Source organism: Rosa chinensis, chromosome 6, assembly GCF_002994745.2.
Source record: "Rosa chinensis cultivar Old Blush chromosome 6, RchiOBHm-V2, whole genome shotgun sequence".
NCBI classification, from domain to species: Eukaryota; Viridiplantae; Streptophyta; class Magnoliopsida; order Rosales; family Rosaceae; genus Rosa; species Rosa chinensis.
Window position 1 is genome coordinate 1,163,999 of NC_037093.1, and position 19,530 is coordinate 1,183,528.

General features: G+C 37.8%; 3 protein-coding genes across 4 annotated transcripts in view; all 3 read right to left on the minus strand.

Moving 5' to 3' along the window:
• Nucleotides 1-174: 174 nt before the first annotated feature.
• LOC112170216 lies at nt 175-6,142 on the minus strand. 2 transcript variants are annotated; one of them, XM_024307422.2, is made up of 5 exons: nt 5,785-6,137; nt 3,871-5,485; nt 2,292-3,689; nt 1,755-2,101; nt 175-1,222 (listed from the first exon to the last, which is right to left on the minus strand). In XM_024307422.2, the coding sequence occupies exons 1-5, from the start codon at nt 6,030-6,032 to the stop codon at nt 325-327; spliced, it is 4,506 nt and encodes a 1,501-aa protein (XP_024163190.1). In that variant the 5' UTR covers nt 6,033-6,137; the 3' UTR covers nt 175-324. The 2 variants fall into 2 exon arrangements, with proteins under 2 accessions (XP_024163190.1, XP_024163192.1); XM_024307424.2 differs by lacking the exon at nt 175-1,222 and having other exon boundaries at nt 1,865-2,090; nt 5,785-6,142.
• A 948-nt stretch (nt 6,143-7,090) lies between these two features.
• On the minus strand, nt 7,091-8,855 carry LOC112170217 (disease resistance protein RUN1). The gene is made up of 2 exons (XM_040509207.1): nt 8,626-8,855; nt 7,091-8,532 (listed from the first exon to the last, which is right to left on the minus strand). The coding sequence occupies exons 1-2, from the start codon at nt 8,848-8,850 to the stop codon at nt 7,711-7,713; spliced, it is 1,047 nt and encodes a 348-aa protein (XP_040365141.1). The 5' UTR covers nt 8,851-8,855; the 3' UTR covers nt 7,091-7,710.
• A 515-nt stretch (nt 8,856-9,370) lies between these two features.
• The window catches only part of LOC112170218 (disease resistance protein RPV1), a 94,169-nt gene continuing 84,009 nt past the window's right edge, over nt 9,371-19,530 (minus strand). The window contains exons 7-8 of the mRNA XM_024307428.2: nt 15,078-15,302; nt 9,371-10,935 (exon numbers count right to left, since the gene is read on the minus strand). Coding sequence (XP_024163196.2) covers nt 9,611-10,935; nt 15,078-15,302 — 1,550 coding nt within the window. The 3' untranslated portion in view covers nt 9,371-9,610. The remainder of the gene's footprint in view (nt 10,936-15,077; nt 15,303-19,530) is intronic.

The window sequence follows — 19,530 nt, forward strand, 5'->3', positions numbered from 1 at the left end:
GACCTGCGTCCGCTGATTCCAATAACAAGACTTGCATAATGCCAGCAAACTTATGCACCAAGCTTGACAACATGGGAGCGCTCTTAATATGCAAATTTAGCCTTAAAATAGCAGAAGAGGCAATTAACAACTGCCTCAGTAAGAATGCTGCGTTGGGGAAATCACCTTTTAGCATGCTTCTCAACAAAGGCTTATTTAAAGATTGCAGTTCAAATGAATCAACAGCAGTGAGAACAGTAACAACACTATTTGCATCTTTCAAGCGCGGTCTTCTTCTTCTACCAATTACAGAGTCTTCACAGATGTCAGATGATGCTGAGCACGTCACTGCAACGGCAGATTCATCCTGCAGTCCACCACATGCCATATCAGTGTCAGCATCATCGCCTTCCGGCAAAATCTTCTCTGCACCCAAAAATCTAAATTGTAGCCCGACTTCTGAAGATTATAGGCATGACATATAGTTGTAGACTGCTGATTATCGTCAAGAATAAACATTTGTAGTAGAAGACTAGAAATTTCTTCAAAAACCTTTATACAGAGGTTGAGTTCGGAGATTGGTTCAAGTTTCCACCTTGACAACTTAGCTTTCTCATCACTATTTCTCCCATCTGTGTCGATCACAACGCATGCTAGGCCCCATAAAAACCCACTAAAACACGAAATTAGGGAAGCAAACTTGTTCAAATTTAAAGCATCAACAGAAACTTCCTCTTTTCCATTACAAATGCCATTCTTCACATTTACAAGTAAGATCTGCATCTGTTCCTTCAAAATCTTAGCAACAACGTTTACACTTTTCCAGGCTTCAATATAATTGGACGAATTCAATAAACTTCTCTGTTCTTGGGCACATCCAAAATTCAGCTCAGCAACCTCAAGGAAACGAACAGCATGATTGGATTGATATTTATTTAACGTCAGAAACACATAAAATGTGTGATCCATTAATGCCAAGATCATATCATGAACTTGATGATAAATATCTTTTGAGAATGATTCTTGAAGCCCAGCAACCATATGGACTGACTTGTAAAGCCATGAAACTGGAAATAAATCCTCAAAGAGTACAGTGTCTGAGGTTCGACCGGCTACTGTCTCCTCACAAGCAGTAATTATACATCTTAAGGCCTTCCGACAGGACACAAACAATCTGAAGAGCTCATAATAATAAGTTGAGTATGAAGCATTCTGATAATCTAATAAGCCGCCAACAACAATCCTGAAAAATACAGAACTGGCTATATTAACAAATGCCTGGATTGAATGGATACAAATATTAACTTCAATTCAAATTGAAAGGAAACCACACAATATTACTTTTCATGAGATATGAATTCTTGAGACTACTGGGGAAAAAGGTTCACATATACATAATGAGGTACTATTATCTTCACCCATGAAGTATTAGAAAAAAATATCAGAATCAGAAAGTGTATCAAGAATAACAAAAACAGAAACAGAAAGAAACAAACAAGAGTCTAACCAAATTCCTCTCTTTTGCATACATTTTATGGAACTATGTTCAGAAAATAGAACAACAAAAACAGAAACAGAAAGAAAACATCACTGAACTGGACAACCATTTTAATCTTAGAACCCAACTCAACTAATTGAATATTTCATTTTATTGACTATTTCGAATTGGGAATGATAATTACTCAGTATAGAAGAATTCTTATCTTTTACTTCTTTTAAGCAATAAGAACTGTATTGATTGTTGGACCATACATCAAACCCATGAAAGCTCATACCTTTCGAGGTTCAGAATAGAAGTCACATAACATGAAAATGATCTCGTGTCCAGATGACCTTTTGGCATGCAACTCAAAAGATTAAGCAAACTCTGACAAGCTGTAAATTTCATGATGGTAGATGGTTGGGAGTTTTGTCCCTTGCAACTTGAGGCTGAGGAACAATCAAATACATTGAGTTTGTTGCAGGAAATAGCCAATGATGAGTTCTCTAAATCACTTAAGACATTTGGCCAATTAGGTGATGATTTGAATTTAACATTGCCGGATGGAAAGTCGCTGATGAATGGTAATGTAGATTTCTCCAATGCACGGCAGAACCTCTTTGCAAAATACCTGCAGACAAACTAATACAAGAGATAAAAATAAATACCCTGATTGAGATTAACAGTAAATAAAAAGTGTGAAACAAAAAGAATCCCCAAAAAGATACAAATAAAAATATTTTGCAAGATACAACTTTGTGTGTGAGTGTGTGTGCATGTACATCACGTGAGGGTCAGGGGAATCACCATTTGATCTTTGAAAGATGCTTACTCTTTGCTCATACAGACTGGAATCAATAAAGCACTGTGATGAGATTTGATGCAATGCCACATTCTTCAGCCTGTCAGCTTCATGGTTCTTGTGCTCTATAACCACCCCAAAGCTGCTTCTTACATAGGGAATTGAAGTATGGATTAAAAGAGAAAGGAATCTCTTCAAATCCTTTTTAGAGGCATGAGGGCACCATGCATGAATATTTTGGCAAACTACCCACCAAAGTGCAGTTGGCAATGACTTCTTGTTCACAGAGCAAATACTGAAATCCCATTCATCACTTTCATAGTCAACCATCTTATTATTAGTCGTATCAGCAGAAATGAATATTCGCTGTTGATCTTCAGACACTAATGAGAGGTGCCCCATCATAAATCCCGTGAGTCCTGCTGCCTCTTGCCTCAAAGAAGAGATGTCCGCAACTTGCACCAGATTGTCACCATTTTCAATCAAATATTCAAAAGACTTTATACGACTATTCAAATCTACAAGCCTTTCACAAGCCATAGTATGCATTAGATAAGTTAAAGGACAAGAATCAGCTGCACAGTCCTTACAAAAGATGTTTGAAACAGATTGAATAACAGAAAAAAGAGAAGCTGAAGGTTGTACAATCCAAGAGAAAAATCCCCCATTGATCCAATCAGACATTTCCATCCAATCCCTGCCAGAGAATGAAGAGAACGAATCTCCCATTTCTGCAGACATCTTTCTTGATAAATCTGGAGGCATAAGGATTGCTGCTTGCCTATATAAGCATCGGCAGGAGCTATACAATCGAAAGAAGAACAAAACTACCCAATAAGTGGAGACTTCAAATATCATATATTTGTTTTTGTTTCTAGTGATCACATTGTCGGAATCTTTTACCGCGACAGACCATAGGAATTTGTTTACAGCATCCTCCTGCTGTGGTCCAACCAGATTGCTCATGCAAGGGAAAATCACTCTAATTAATTCCATTATAGAAGCGCCCAGAAGGTTACAGTTTCCAGTTGTGACAATCAATGACTCTAGGAATAATGCATATATTTCTGACAACCCTCTCCCGAAAAGTTCAGCTTCCAGATTAAAATTGTGCAAGCTACTTAGATGGCATTCAGAAAATTCTTTTTCATCAGCCTCCGAACAACTAACTTTCATCCACTCTAGAGATTCTGATATATCCAATGTTAACTGCCGAATACATTGACTTGCTTGTCCTTCTGGTATGGACTTCATTGCTTTATGAATTGCAATTTTGAATTCATGTGCAGATAATAGCATTTCCACAGCTTTTGCATATGCTTCACCATGAAAAGGAATGACAAATCTAGTATAGTTCAGTTCACCATCGCTATTATGTAAATTAATAACCCTTATTGCTTTACACAATGCAAAGATAGTATTATTCACCTGCAATGGTGCAATAGGAGAACCGATGGGATTACAATCACAATCACAAGTACAAGAAAACTTTGAAAGAACAAAACAAATTATCAGAAGAAACTAAACTGAAGACTTCCATATATAAAACATAATTAAAAATATACAGTTAAAAGCTGGAAAATGCTTAATCAAAGAGCATTTTACTAACCTGGCGAAGTTGACTATAGAGCATAATTAATTGGCATCCAATATCTGTTATCTTGGAGAATAATGAGCATCTATCCGGAGAATCCACCAAAGAAAGCCCAATGGCCCAGTAAGAGAGGATCATTAACCACAAGCTTACTAGATCATTCTCTAGAACATCATATTCAATTTCCATAAGATAGCCAACAGCAGAAAGTACCTCATTTGCTATTAGAGTAAAATTATCTGAGTGTGTAACTGACAACTGAATTAAATCTGAGGACAATGAGATGATAATATTATAAACCTTCTTCAAGAAATTAAGAGAAGCTCCCTCAGAGGCATCCTCTGTTCTCACATAAATCTTTTCATGCATAAAGACCGAAAGTACATTATTTATAGCTTTAAGTGTGCAATGAATATCCAACAATTCAGGGCCCACTTTCAGCTTAGTTTCAAGAAAGCCATTGATCTCAAGCAAAAGAGGCTCCATAATCAGTACAAAAAAATCGTGAAGTGACTTTCGTGTTCCTGGATTGAAACTAGTTGAGCAATAATTCTTTTCAACAATACGACTCTCAGAAGACATCATAGACGTTTGACCCAATGAACTATCTTCTAACAGCCTTGAACCTTCACTCTTCCCCATCATTTTGGTACTTGCAGTCAGCGCTGAATCCCTCTTTAGCTTTTTAACTTGATCAATAAGCAAGTGAAACAATACTCCTATGCTTTCTACTGCAAATGCATTCTTTGCAGCTAAAATTCCTTCCACTTTATCAAATAAATGTCTATGATAACTCTGGTTGATTGTTTTAGAATCTTTTGACTTCCCATCATTGGATGTGGCGTCTTTTTCAGTACTGCATAAGCTCAAAAACCCATCAATGTGGAGCGGGTGATATAGCCCATGAGATAATACATCTTCAACAAGTTTCAGTATGTTTCTTGTCCAACCAGGATTACTTCCACCAATCTGGAGATGCAAGAGACCCAAGAGATGCAACAGAGGCTCAAGGAGCTTATTACTAAAATCACGAAATCCATCTTTCCGAGCGTGAGCCCTTAAAAACCTGGCAAATGGCTCAAGCACCAAGCACAAGAATTGGAAAACCAATACACCCTCATTGCCACTAGCAGGAGCTTCACAGTAACATTTGTGTCCAAGGTCAAGAACTGAACTTACAGTTGTAATCCACATGTCTAAATTTTCATTTGAGAAGCCTTCTTGGGATGAAAATACCAAAGAAATACAATCAAGCACAGTAGTGTACAATCGTAACCCTTCACCAATAAATGTTTTGTTCAGTAAGGACAGTGCACTTCTTGCAATCCAACATATAGAGCGTAAAAGGTTCCGTGAGAAAGTTAAAGAAACATTTAATTTAAGAGACTCCTCCAAACAGAATTTGAAAATCTCCCAGCATCTTAAATCCAAATACGTATAAACAACTTCAGCTTGATGCTTCTCTCCACCACTCTCAACTTTCTTTCCTTCGGAAATCAACAATGATTGGACCCAATCACTGACAAAAATTACTAAACGTGACATGTTCACTGCTTGATTATCCTCATCACTGCTGCCTCCTTCTTCCTTCACCCTCGACATCACAAAACCATGAGCTAGTTCCACCTTCCTGCATTTACATCCCTCATTCATCACAACTCAATATTAAACCTCCTTTTGATCACTTATACGTCAATGCAGACAAAATAAACCCAAGAGATTGAGTCTAATTCAACTCACACTTTGCTTAAATTGGGCTATAAGTTCTATTGTTCATCAAGATTAAAACTTTCTTAGTCAAGAACCAAACTTTCTTCATACCCAATTTGAATTAAACTTAAAACTAAAGCTCCGTGTATCCAAGCAGACTTAAAGCAATGAAAGCAACAACAACAACTACAAAATGGGGATGAAGAAGAGTATACTAACTTGTGAAGATCAAGCTCTCTGTTCTGGATTGACAGAATCAACTCCAGGTTCCTCCATGGACCACCTTGATTGGGCTTTTCAGCTTCTCCAACTTCAAAGTTTTGGTCTTCTGGTTCATTCTCGTTCTCTGATGAGTTGGTGCGGTTAGTTTTGAGCAGCCTTTCAGATTCTTCGGGTCCGCTCTGCTTTCTCTTCTTCTTGTTCTTCTTGGGTTGTCTCTGTTTAGGGTTAGCTCCAGAATCGGCCATGGTTGGATACTTGAGCTCAAGGGAGTTACAGTGGGTTTTTGTTTGGAGGTTTTGAAAAAAGGGTTTAGGGACTTTTGGGTTTTAGGTTGCAGCTTGGCAAATTGTAGGGTGGGCGTCGTATTTTAAAGCGCGAACCGATAAGAATACACAAGACGAATCGTCTTTAGTTTACATGTGGAAATACCAAAATTATTCCAAGCTCTTTGTCTCGCCTTGCTCTCTATATGACATGATATCTCAACCTAGATACCAAATTATGTTTCGTGTCATGATATTGACTTGATCTAAAATATGTTAATTTGAACACAATTTGCTTAACAAAAGGCTTCTTTTGACATCTGAAAATTTTATATGTTTTTGTTAAAAGTAAAGTTCCTATTTAATGATACATGCATCGTGTCATCCACATATATGAATTGCTGAATAAACATAAACTATTTATTTACTGTCACTTATATTTAACAAATTGTTTTTGTTGTTGTTTGATAAGATTAGATAATCGTTTTGACATGAATTTCCCATCTATTATATATAGTAAATTGAGACCACGAATACCATGAACACAAATTAATTATCACCCTTAATTTTAACCATCGGAACTCTATTTTGTTACATTGATTCAGTGGCATGACTTCAATATTGATATTATTGATCGAAGAACCCAAAAATGTAAAAACTCTTCATCTCGCCGAAATACGACATTGTGCATTGTAGTGCAGTGAAGTGTATAACTAATAGAAACCACATATACGTCATGTGTGCAAATGACCATGCCCATACAAAATTACTATATATACTCCAGATTGTAAACAGTCCCATAGACCAATACGATATGCCAAATTATAGTATATGCATGCTTCTATATATGATCTTACATTTAAGGATTATATTTACGTACTAAAACGAGGGCTGGGCATTTAGGCCGAAAACCCGAAATCCGGCTCAAACGGTCCGGGCTTTTGAAAAAAACTAAAAGAGACATTCAAAATTTTAAACTAACTAAATTTTACTATTTCATCGAGCCACCAGTAGGCATAAACCATGAATTTATAGTCAGATTTTCCCTACGTTTTTTTTAAAAAAAAAATGCATTAACCATGTTTCTGGTCATGAATATAAGGGGTTCGACTGGGTCCTGCGCTGTCAAGGGGGAGTTGCTCAATTATTTTTGGAAGAGCCTGACTTGCACTACTAGATGCTTCATCATCGTCATTGTGTTGAAGGCATTGCTTGGTATTAATGCCAATATTGCTCTGCTTTTCTGAAAGCTCCTTTGCATCTTCCTCATATATCATAAGGACCCCACACTTTTTCACTCGCACAATTTCCTCAATCTTTATTCGTTTATCCCAGTAGTGAGGTTGAAATGAGAATACAAGCTGATAGTAGATATCCTGCCACTCATGTTCAGAGAACATATCACGCGCCTCAACACAGGTTGACCCCACTCTCGGGTAGTCTACTGAATTGATTTCTGCTGAGATTTAATGATCTTAATGAAGACAAGCATCCAAAATCACTGGGCATTGCTTCTTCAGAAAGATTGTAGTCACTTAGATTCAATTTAGTTAATGAATGCAAACCCGACAAACAAGGCAGCGACAATCCTGTCGGAATGTGACTTCTTTTTTGCAATAACTGAAAGGGGATCATATTCCATGCTTTAGGTGACCGTGCTTTACACCCAGCAAGAGAGAATTCTTTGAGGTTTTTTCAAAAGACCAATAGAGGAGGGCAGTTCTCTTATGCCACTTCCACTCACATCAAGCTTCTCCAAACAGGCAACATGACCCAACTCATCTGGCAATTTGTCAAGCTTTGAGCAACCAGAAAGATTGAGATCGTTGAGAGATTTTAAGCCACCTACACTGCTTGGAAGACACATAAGATGTTTGCAATCTCTCAAGGACATAGAAACAAGTCCTTCAAGCATTCCAATAGAGCAAGGTAGTTCTTTTATAGAAGTTTCACTCACATTAACCTCTACCAAGCACTGTATATCGCCCAACTCCTCTGGCAATTTTTCAAGCTTTGAGCAACCAGAAAAATTGAGACCTTTGAGAGATTTTAAGCCACCTACACTGCTTGGAAGACACACCAGATCTTTGCAATCTTCCATTTTCAGCACAGGAAGTCTTTCAAGCATTCCAATAGAGGAAGGTAGTTCTCTTATGTCGGTGCCATTCACGTGAAGCTCCTCCAAACTCTCTAAATGACCCATGTCATTCGGTAGTTTTTTAAGCTTTGAGCAACCAGAAAGATTTAGAACTTTGAGATATTTTAAGCCATGTACACTGCTTGTAAAATGCATGAGATTCTTGCAATCTTTCAAGTTCAGCACAGTAAGTCTTTCAAGCACTTCAATTGTCGGGTCAACCTCATACAATCTTATACAACCTTCAAGATACAAAAACTCGAGATATGGCATACCTTTAAAGTTTGGGGTGCTGACAAGATTCAGAGAGTGACTCAGATTAATGGTTTTCAAATTGCATAAAGGCTGCATGAGAAGTGAAAACCAAGGAAAAAATTTAGCTTCCATGATATATTCAGCAATTATTATAACAAAATGATAATAGTGATTATAGTATACCTCCGTTCCTATCCGAACATGTTTAATACAATTATAACACAAGCTAAGTTCAAGTAGCTTCTGAGGGTTGAAATGTGATGGCAGAGAATTTGACGGATACCTCGTCCAATCAAGAATCCGTAAACTATTGGGAAGATATTCAAGTCCCCTGGGCAGGTTTCCATTCTCAATCTTCAGGTATCTCAATTTGATCATCATTGAAAATGATTTCAGAGTCACGTCCATGTCTACTCCTGACTATGCTGAATCCACAAATATGCCTTCTACTGCTTCAGTTCCCAAATTTTATCATACCATAAAAAGCAGATTTAATAGACTGCCTTATCATATAATTTACAAGCAAATAACAGTTAAAATTTCTTACAGTATTCTTGGTCAAGACATGTTTGACGTCTTCAAGAAGCCACAACCTACTGCACCTGCCCAGCTTGTTATGAGACTCTTGGCGGACAATTTCCCATCCCATTTCTTGGAGCAAATCGTGCATTATTAGTCTTCCATGCGAAACAGTCAAGAGAGATCTTTCGGTAAGAACTTTTATTCCAAAAATTGCAAAAAAATCGCAACTGGTTAGTACTTCTGTTACTCGATCTTTGTCCTGCCAATTAAAGAAACATGCAATGTCTAGGAATATTTTCTTCTCTTCAGAATCTAGACCGTTGTAACTTATTTTAATTTTTAAGTATGTCAAAGATTTCCAAGTTACAAACTCTTCCCAGTTTTCCCAATGCACTGTTCCATTCACTTGGATCACTTTTATACAAAAGAGAACCCAGTACTTTAAGAGCTAAAGGAAGACCTTTGGCATAATTTATAACAGATTTAGACACACCAAGAAAATCTTCTTCAGGGTAACCTCTTTTGAATGCTTTCCGGCTAAAAAGCTGAAGAAAATCATCATCATTTAATTTACAACAGGTTTTGCCTTCTTTTTTACAGAAAAAAAAATGTGCATTGACCATGTTTCTGGTCATGAATATAACAATCAAGTTCCACCGGGTCCTGTGCTGTCAAGAGGGAGTTGCTCAATTCTTTTTGGAAGAGCCTGACTTGCACTACTAGATGCTTCATCATCGTCATTGTGTTGAAGGCATTGCTTGGTATTAATGCCAATATTGCTATGCTTTAATAATGTTTCCGAAAGCTCCTCTGCATCTCCTTCATATATCATACGGACCCCACACTTTTTCACTCGCACAATTTCCTCAATCTTTATTCGTTCATCCCAGCAGCCAGGTTGAAATGAGAATACAAGCTGACAGTAGATATCTTGCAACTCTTGTCGAGAGAACGTATCACGCGCCCCATAGAAGAACCAAATGTGATCCAACACAGGTTGACCCCACTTTCCCCCAAATACACCAACACTGTACGTGATTGGCAAGGATTTTCCATTGGCACTCAGTTCGGAATCAATATACCACTCAACCGAAGGCGAGAGTGGTTTCATGAGTCTAAAAACGACACACCAGGCGAATCCCATCCACTTGTTACTAAACCAACCGGGATGCAGCTCTACGATTATCGAAGACCCCACACTTCGGTGATTGTACCACTCTGGAATTTCATTTCCAGGAACAACTAAGTCAAATTCTCGACTCTTAAGGCATCGTGTTAGAAATGAAAGTGCTATACTCTCACAGCTTTGATTCTCCACCAGTTTGAAACAGTTGGGAAAATATCCTCGTCGCAACGAATTGCTTTGTCCTATTTGATTGGCCAACCTATCTAATGAAATGCAGTTCTCAGCGTCTACGATAACATGAGATGGAAGCTCTGGTAATCTCCGAATCTTGTGGCACCATTCCAAGTGAAGATAGCCAAGTCTAGAGAGTTGGCCGATGCTCTCGGGTAGTCTACGGAATTGATTTCTGCTGAGATCTAATTCTATTAATGAAGACAAGCATCCAAAGTCACTGGGCAATTCAGAAAGATTGCAGTCACTTAGATCCAAATCAGTTAAGGAATGCAAACCCGTCAAACAATGCAGCGACAATCCTGCCGGAATGGGACTTCTTTTACGCAATAACTGAAAGGGGATCATATTCCATGATTTAGGTGACCATGCTTTACACCCAGCAAGAGAGAATTCTTTGAGGTTTTTCAAAAGACCAATAGAGGAGGGCAGTTCTCTTATGCCAGTTCCACTCACATCAAGCTTCTCAAAACAGGCAACATGACCCAACTCATCCGGCAATTTGTCAAGTTTTGAGCAACCAGAAACATTGAGATTTTTGAGAGATTTTAAGCCACCTACACTGCTTGGAAGACACTCAAGATGTTTGCAATCTTCCATTTTCAGCACAGTAAGTCTTTCAAGCATTCCAATAAAGGAAGGCAGTTCTCTTATGCCGGTGCCATTCACGTGAAGCTTCTCCAAACTCTCTAAATGACCCATGTCATTCGGTAGTTTTTTAAGCTTTGAGCAACCAGAAAGATTCAGAACTTTGAGATTTTTTAAGCCACGTACACTGCTTGCAAAATGCACGAGACTCTTGCAATCTTTCAAGTTCAGCACAATAAGTCTTTCAAGCACTTCAATTGCTGGGTCAACCTTATACAATCTTATACAACCTTCAAGAAACAGAAACTCAAGATACGGTATACCTTTGAAGTTTGGGGTGTTGACAAGATTCAGAGAGTCAGTCAGATTAATGGTTTTCAAATTGAATAAAGGCTGCATGTCAAGTAAAAAGCATAGAAAAAATTAGTTTCCATGAGATAGTCAACAACTATTATAAGTAATAAAAGAATGAGATAGTAATTATAGTGTACCTCAGTTCCTATCTGAACATGTTTAATACAACTATAACACAAGCTAAGTTCAAGCAGCTTCGGAGGGTTGAAATGTGATGGCAGAGATTTTGACGGATACCTCGTCCAATTAAGAATCCGTAAACTATTGGGAAGATATTCAAGTCCCATAGGCAGGTTCCCATTCTTGATCTTCAGGTATCTCAAATTGTCCATCATTGAAAATGATTTCGGAGTCACATCCATGTCTACTCCGGTTGATTCCACAAATATGCCTTCTATTGCTTCAGTTCCCTATCAACCAAATTTTATCATACCATAAAAAGCAGATTTAGTAGACTGACTTGTCATATAACGTACTAACAAATAACAGTTAAAATTAGTCTTGTACTAAATTTCTTACACTATTTTTGGTCAAGACATGTTTGACGTCTTCAAGAAGCCACAACCTACTGCACCTGCCTGGCTCGTTAGGAGATTCCTGGCGGACAATTTCCTGTCCCATTTCTTGGAGCAAATCGTGCATCCTTAGTCTTCCATGCGAAACAGTCAAGAGAGATCTTTCAGTAAGAACTTTTATTCCAAAAATTGCAGAAAAATGGCAACTGGTTAGGACTTCTGTTACTCGATCTTTGTCCTGCCCATTAAAGAAACATGCAATGTCTAGGAATATTTTCTTCTCTTCATAATCTAGACCGTCGTAACTTATTTTAAGTATGTCAAAGATTTCCAAGTTACAAACTCTTCCTAGTTTTCTCAATGCACTGTCCCATTCACTTGGATCACTTTTATACAAAAGAGAACCCAGTACTTTAGGAGCTAAAGGAAGACCTTTGGCATAACTTATAACAGATTTAGACAAATCAAGAAAATCTTCTTCAGGATAACCTCTTTTGAAAGCTTTCCAGCTAAAAAGCTGAAGAGAATCATTATCATTTAATTCTTGAACCTTCAATCTATTCTCCACTTCATGTTCAATCAACAAATGCTCATCTCTAGTTGTGACAAGAACTCTACTCCCTTAACCAAACCACCAGGGGTTTCCTGCCAAATATTCTAAATGACTTGAATGGTTCACATCATCAAGAATGAGAAGAACTTTTTTGTGACGTAATAACCTCTTTAATCTGGTGGCTCCTACATGAAGGTCTGATATGTCAGCCTCTTTTGCCCCTTTCCAAGAGAGAAGTTGCTTTTGCAGATTAAGTAAACCACTTTTTTCAACAGAGTTTCTGACATCAGTAATAAGGAAACTGAATTGAAATTCATGAGAGATTCTCTCATACACCGCTCTTACCATAGTAGTCTTACCGATCCCGCCCATTCCCCATATACCAATGAAGCGGACGTCATTCACCCCTACACTTAAAAGCAAATTAACTGGATGCAATCTTGAGTAAATTCCAACTAGATTTTCTGCATAACTGTATGATGTAGGTTGCAATCTTTTACATATAACTTCAACAATATCTCTAATGAGCTTTGATTCATACCTACAACACAGAATAGACTAAACTTATCAGGTTATTGATATGAAGATTAATTTAGTTTATGAAAATGTCTCTTCGTTGGACTTAATTTCTTTTATATTCTTATAATGACTTTTTAAAAGCCTCATCAGCTCAATTGGTTAACTGCCTATATTATTCGTGAATAACATAATGAAGAGCAGAAAAATTAATCATTTGTAAATTGAAGAAATGGAAAGGGACAAAAAGAAAAGAGGATATGTATACCATTCCTTTGAATTCCACCCAGAGAAACTTGCCACTTCAGTTAAAGCAGATCTCCACCTTTGCACTTTCTGTTCCTCATCCCTAAATCTTTCTTCATGATTAGCGAAGGCTTCTCTAAAACTCCCTGTTTGCTTTCGTACATCAGAGGGATCAACATCATAGAAAATTGGCAGCACAGCTTCTCTTTCTTTCATACATTCAAGAATTCTCACAAGTTCCTCCAAGCACCATGTCGATGATGCATAATTCTGTGAGAGAACAATGAGAGAAAATCTCGACTCTTCAATTGCAGCAAAAAGTGCTGGAGAAATAGCTTCCCCTTTTGAAGTTCAGGATCATCCCTGAAAGTTATGATTCCTTGATGTTCCAATGCAGTGTATAAGTGGTCTGTAAAAGCCTTGCGAGTGTCATCACCTCTAAAGCTCAGAAAGACATCATATTTCCACTGAGGAGTTGAAGGGGGGAAGATGCAGAGGTTCTTTGAGTGCTCATTTCCGATGAAACCTACTTTTGTACTTGTGGAAGAGTACGTGTCCAAGGACTATATATACCGGAGAAGCTTTCAACACAATTTCAAGGCTCGGGAGTAACTATCATGTTTCTTGTCCTGAATATAAGGGGTTCCACTGGGTCCTGCGCTATCAAGGTGGAGTTTGTTTAATTCTTTTTGGATGAGCCTGACTTGCACTACTAGATGCTTCATCATCGTAATTGTGTTGAAGGCATTGCTTGGTAATAATGCCAATATTGCTCTGCTTAAATAATGTTTCCGAAAGCTCCTCTGCATTTTCCTCATATATCATACGGACCCCACACTTCTTCACTTGAAAAATTTCCTCATTCATGACTATTCCTCCACCCGTGCAATAGATATCCTGCTGAAATGAGAATACAAGCTGACAATAGATATCCTGCCACTTATGTTGAGAGAACATATCACGCGCCCCACAGAAGAACCAAATGTGATCCAACACAGGTTGACCCCACTCTTCCCCAAAAAGTTCAGTACTGTGAGCCGACCTGGATTTTCCATTGGCACTCAGTTCACAATTAATTGACCACATAACAAAAGGCGGGAGCGGTTTGAGGAGTCTAAAAGCAACACAGCAGGCGAATCCCATCCACTTGTTACTAAACCAACCTGGATGCAGCTCTACGGTTATCGAAGACCCCACACTTCGGTGATTGTACCACTCTGGAATTTCATTTCCAGGAACAACAAATTGAAAAACCTTATGGTCAGAAAATGCTTGATTCTTAAGGCATCCTGTTAGCAATGAAAGTGTTATACTCTCACAGCTTTGATTCTCCACCAGTTTGAAACAGTTAGAAAAATATCCTCGTAGCAACGAATTGCTTTGTTTGGCCAACGTATCTAATGAAATGCAGTTGTCAGCGTGTACCCATACATAAGATGGAAGCTCTGGTAATCTCCGAAGCTTGTGGCACCGTTCCAAGAGAAGATAGTCTAGTCTAGAGAGTTGGCCGATGCCCTCGGGTAGTCTACTGAATTGATTTCTGCTGAGATTTAAATATCTTAATGAAGACAAGCATCCAACATCACTGGGCAGTTCAGAAAGATTGCAGTCACTTAGATTCAATTTAGTCAATGAATGCAAACCAGACAAACAAGGCAACGACAATGCTGCCGGAATGTGACTTCTTTTTCGCAATAACTGAAAAGGGTTGAACATCATATTCCATGATTTAGGTGACCCTGCTTTACACCCAGCAAGAGAGAATTCTTTGAGGTTTTTCAAAAGACCAATAGAGGAGGGCAATTCTCTTATGCCACTTCCACTCACATCAAGCTTCTCCAAATAGGCAACATGACCCAACTCATCCGGCAATTTGTCAAGCTTTGAGCAACCAGAAAGATTGAGATCTTTGAGAGATTTAAGCCACCTACACTGCTTGGAAGACACTCAAGATGTTTGCAATCTCTCAACGACATAGAAACAAGTCCTTCAAGCATGCCAATAGAGGAGGGCAGTTCTCTTATGCCACTTCCACTCACATCAAGCTTCTCCAAACAGGCAACATGACCCAACTCATCCGGCAATTTGTCAAGCTTTGAGCAACCAGAAAGATTGAGATCTTTGAGAGATTTTAAGCCACCTACACTGCTTGGAAGTCGCACAAGATTCTTGCAATCTTTCAAGTTCAGCACAGTAAGTCTTTCAAGCACTTCAATTCCTGGGTCAACCTCATACAGTCTTATGCAACCTTCAAGAACTAGAAACTTGAGATATGGCATATCTTTAAAGTTTGGGGTGTTGACAAGATTTAGAGAGTGACTCAGATTAATGGTTTTCAAATTGCATAAAGGCTGCATGACAAGTAAAAATAGATAAAATTAGCTTCCATGATATATTCAACAATTATTATAAGTAATAAAAGAATGAGATAGTAATTATAGTATTACCTCTGTTCCTATCCGAAAATGTTTAATACAACTATGAGACAAGCTTAGTTCGAGGAGCTTCTCAGGGTTGAAATGTGATGACAAAGATTTTAACGGATACCTCGTCCAATCAAGAATCCGTAAACTATTGGGAAGATATTCAAGTCCATTTGGCAGGTTCCCATTCTTGATCTTCAGGTATCTCAATTTGTTCATCATTAAAAATGATTTCGGAGTCACGTCCACGTCCACTCCTAACTCAGTTGAGTCCATAAATATGCCTTCTATTACTTCAGTTCCCTATCAACCAAATTTTTATGATACCATAAAAAGCAGATTTAGTAGACCGACTTGTCATATAATGTACTAGCAAAAAAACAGTTAAATTTTTCTTGTACTAAATTTCTTACAGTATTTTTGGTCAAGACATGTTTGATGTCTTCAAGAAGCCACAACCTACTGCGCCTGCCCGGCTCGTTAGGAGATTCCAGTTGGACAATTTCACGACCCATTTCCCTGAGCAAATCATGCATCCTTAATCTTCCATGCAAAACAGTCAAGAGAGATCTTTCCATGAGCACTTTTATTCCAATAATTGCAGAAAAATCGCAACTGGTTAGTACTTCTGTTACTTGATCTTTGTCCTCTCCATTAAAGAAACATGCAATGTCTAGGAATATTTTCTTCTCTTCAGAATCTAGACCGTTGTAACTTATTTTAAGTATGTCAAAGATTTCCAAGTTACAAACTCTTCCCAGTTTTCTCAGTGCACTGTTCCATTCACTTGGATCTCTTCCATACAAAAAAGAACCCAGTACTTCAAGAGCTAAAGGAAGACCTTTGGCATAATTTATAACAGACTCTGACAAACCATGAAAATCTTCTTCAGGGTAACCTCTTTGGAATGCTTTCCAGCTAAAAAGCTTAAGAGAATCATCATGGTTTAATTCTTCGACCTTCAATCTTCTCTCCACTCCATGTTGAATCAACAAATGCTCATTTCTAGTTGTGATAAGAACTCTACTCCCTGAACCAAACCACTCTTGGTTTCCTGCCAAATATTTTAAATGACTTGTATGGTTCACATCATCAAGAATGAGAAGAACTTTTTTGTGACGTAATAACCTCTGTAATATGGTGGCTCCTTCATGAAGGTCTAATATGTCAGCCTTTTTTGCCCCAATCCCAGAGAGAAGTTGCTTTTGCAGATTAAGTAAACCACCATTTTCAACGGAGTTTCTAACATCGGTAATAAGGAAATTGAATTGAAATTCACGAGAGATTCTCTCATACACCGCTCTTACCATAGTAGTCTTACCAATCCCGCCCATTCCCCATATGCCAATGAAGCGGACGTCATCCACCCCTACGCTTAAAAGCAAATTAACTGGATGCAATCTTGAGTAAATTCCAACTAGATTTTCTGCATAACTGTATGATGTAGGTTGCAATCTTTTACATATAACTTCAACAATATCTCTAATGAGCTTTGATTCATACCTACAACACAGAATAGACTAAACTTATCAGGTTATTGATATGAAGATTAATTTAGTTTATGAAAATGTCTCTTCGTTGGACTTAATTTCTTTTATATTCTTATAATGACTTTTTAAAAGCCTCATCAGCTCAATTGGTTAACTGCCTATATTATTCGTGAATAACATAATGAAGAGCAGAAAAATTAATCATTTGTAAATTGAAGAAATGGAAAGGGACAAAAAGAAAAGAGGATATGTATACCATTCCTTTGAATTCCACCCAGAGAAACTTGCCACTTCAGTTAAAGCAGATCTCCACCTTTGCACTTTCTGTTCCTCATCCCTAAATCTTTCTTCATGATTAGCGAAGGCTTCTCTAAAACTCCCTGTTTGCTTTCGTACATCAGAGGGATCAACATCATAGAAAATTGGCAGCACAGCTTCTCTTTCTTTCATACATTCAAGAATTCTCACAAGTTCCTCCAAGCACCATGTCGATGATGCATAATTCTGTGAGAGAACAATGAGAGAAAATCTCGACTCTTCAATTGCAGCAAAAAGTGCTGGAGAAATAGCTTCCCCTTTTTGAAGTTCAGGATCATCCCTGAAAGTTATGATTCCTTGATGTTCCAATGCAGTGTATAAGTGGTCTGTAAAAGCCTTGCGAGTGTCATCACCTCTAAAGCTCAGAAAGACATCATATTTCCACTGAGGAGTTGAAGGGGGGGAAGATGCAGAGGTTCTTTGAGTGCTCATTTCCGATGAAACCTACTTTTGTACTTGTGGAAGAGTACGTGTCCAAGGACTATATATACCGGAGAAGCTTTCAACACAATTTCAATGCTCGGAAGTAACTATCATGGAAAACAAGCAGTTGGTTTTCAGGTTTCTCTTCCCCACTGCATAAAACGTAGCAAAGATGAATAATTTCCTAGTCAATACACTATAATAAATAAATATTAATTCTAAAAAGAGTTGGATAATTAACGAGGGAAGCAGCAAACATTAGCTGTTTTGGTTTCAGTGGTTGTTTATTCCTCTGCTTTATCTTTTTTAGGTATCTAAATACATAGAGACACAAAACTCTAGCAGAAGCTGCAAATGCATATAATATAGCCTAACACATCACCACATAACCAAAAGTTATGATTAAAATGAATGAGTGCCCGAGTTATGCATGAATGTTTCAGAATCTCATAAGAAATTGTGAATATTAATCCATGATCAATTACGAAATACTAAGCAGAGCTGTATAAATAGAAACCAGAGAAGAAAGACAACAAAAGAGATAAAAGTTGACTGTCGAAACAGATAACAGATAACAGAAACATAGCAACGCATTACAACAGATAACAGATAACAGAAACATAGCAAATGAAAATTGTAAAAACAAACACAAAAACGTAGCTTAATTAACCTGGGTTTACTGAGATTTGAAGTTGGGATCAGATCGACTTCAAGTAAAAGATTAAGAATGAGTAGGAGCAAAGTGGTGAGAGACTTGAATCTCGAGAGAGAAATAGATCTTGATCGTGAGGACTACTATCTCCGGTCTTCAGATACAAATGTTGCTCTCAGTCTTGGGATAAAGCCTCCACCTAAGCAGTCTATAGTTTATATAAGCAACAAACATAGAGACATTAGACAAGTGGCCGGATGTATATTATAGTTTGAGGATGGAGTACTGTGTGACCCTGGAAATGTTTATTGAGATTGCAGAAAACCTAGTTTAGGTTTTCTGCAAGCATTAATCAACTAACCCGATTGAATATTTCCCCGAATAATTCTTCTGCTGCTGTTTTTAATACGATCCAAGTCAGATGGGGCCCACTCATCTGTTTTGTTGTTGCAAGGAGGCTCGAACACATGTCAACCGCTCACATTAGGTTTCTATCTTTCACATTTACTACGAATAAATTAATAAAAGAAAATTTGTAAAGTAGTGTCATGCCAAGATATCCGGATCTAATGGATGGAAGTAAACGATTGAATAGTAATTTGAATAATTATTGTTTATTTACATTATATTAGCGTGGAAAAATTCAATAGAATATCTCCTCACCTACTTTGCTACCTGTAGTAATAGTGAAGACTTCTTAGTCAAAAAGTTACTTTTGAAGATATCTCCTGGATTGGATTGTCATTAGTAAGTCAAGTTTTGAAAAGGAGGCACCTGCAAAAGACTATCTAATGTATAGGTCAGTGAGTGTTTAAGTTGTAATGAGTGAAGTAGAAATCGATTGCTTCTCTTAATTGTTCACCATACCAAGTATTTAAAGGTGAGCCTAAGCGGATATCTTAGTTATTGTGGGTAGTGATGTACAATTTTTGGCATGCAGTTAAAAAGCTGGAAAATGCTTGATCAAAGAGCATTCTACTAATCTGGCGAAGTTGACTATAGAGCATAATTAATTGGCATCCAATATCTGTTATCTTGGAGAATAATGAGCATCTATCTGGAGAATCCACCAAAGAAACCCCAATGGCCAAGTAAGAGAGCATCATTAACCACAAGCTTACCAGATCATTC

Coding starts and splice junctions, on each gene's coding strand:
- LOC112170216 (XM_024307422.2), bottom strand. CDS start 6,032: ATGGCCGATTCTGGAGCTAACCCTAAACAGAGACAACCCAAGAAGAAC. Junction 2,102..2,291: donor CCAGTCTGTATGAGCAAAGA/GTAAGCATCTTT, acceptor CTCTTGTATTAG/TTTGTCTGCAGGTATTTTGC. Junction 1,223..1,754: donor TCTATTCTGAACCTCGAAAG/GTATGAGCTTTC, acceptor TGTATTTTTCAG/GATTGTTGTTGGCGGCTTAT.
- LOC112170217 (XM_040509207.1), bottom strand. CDS start 8,850: ATGGACGTGACTCTGAAATCATTTTCAATGATGATCAAATTGAGATAC. Junction 8,533..8,625: donor ATGTTCGGATAGGAACGGAG/GTATACTATAAT, acceptor CTTCTCATGCAG/CCTTTATGCAATTTGAAAAC.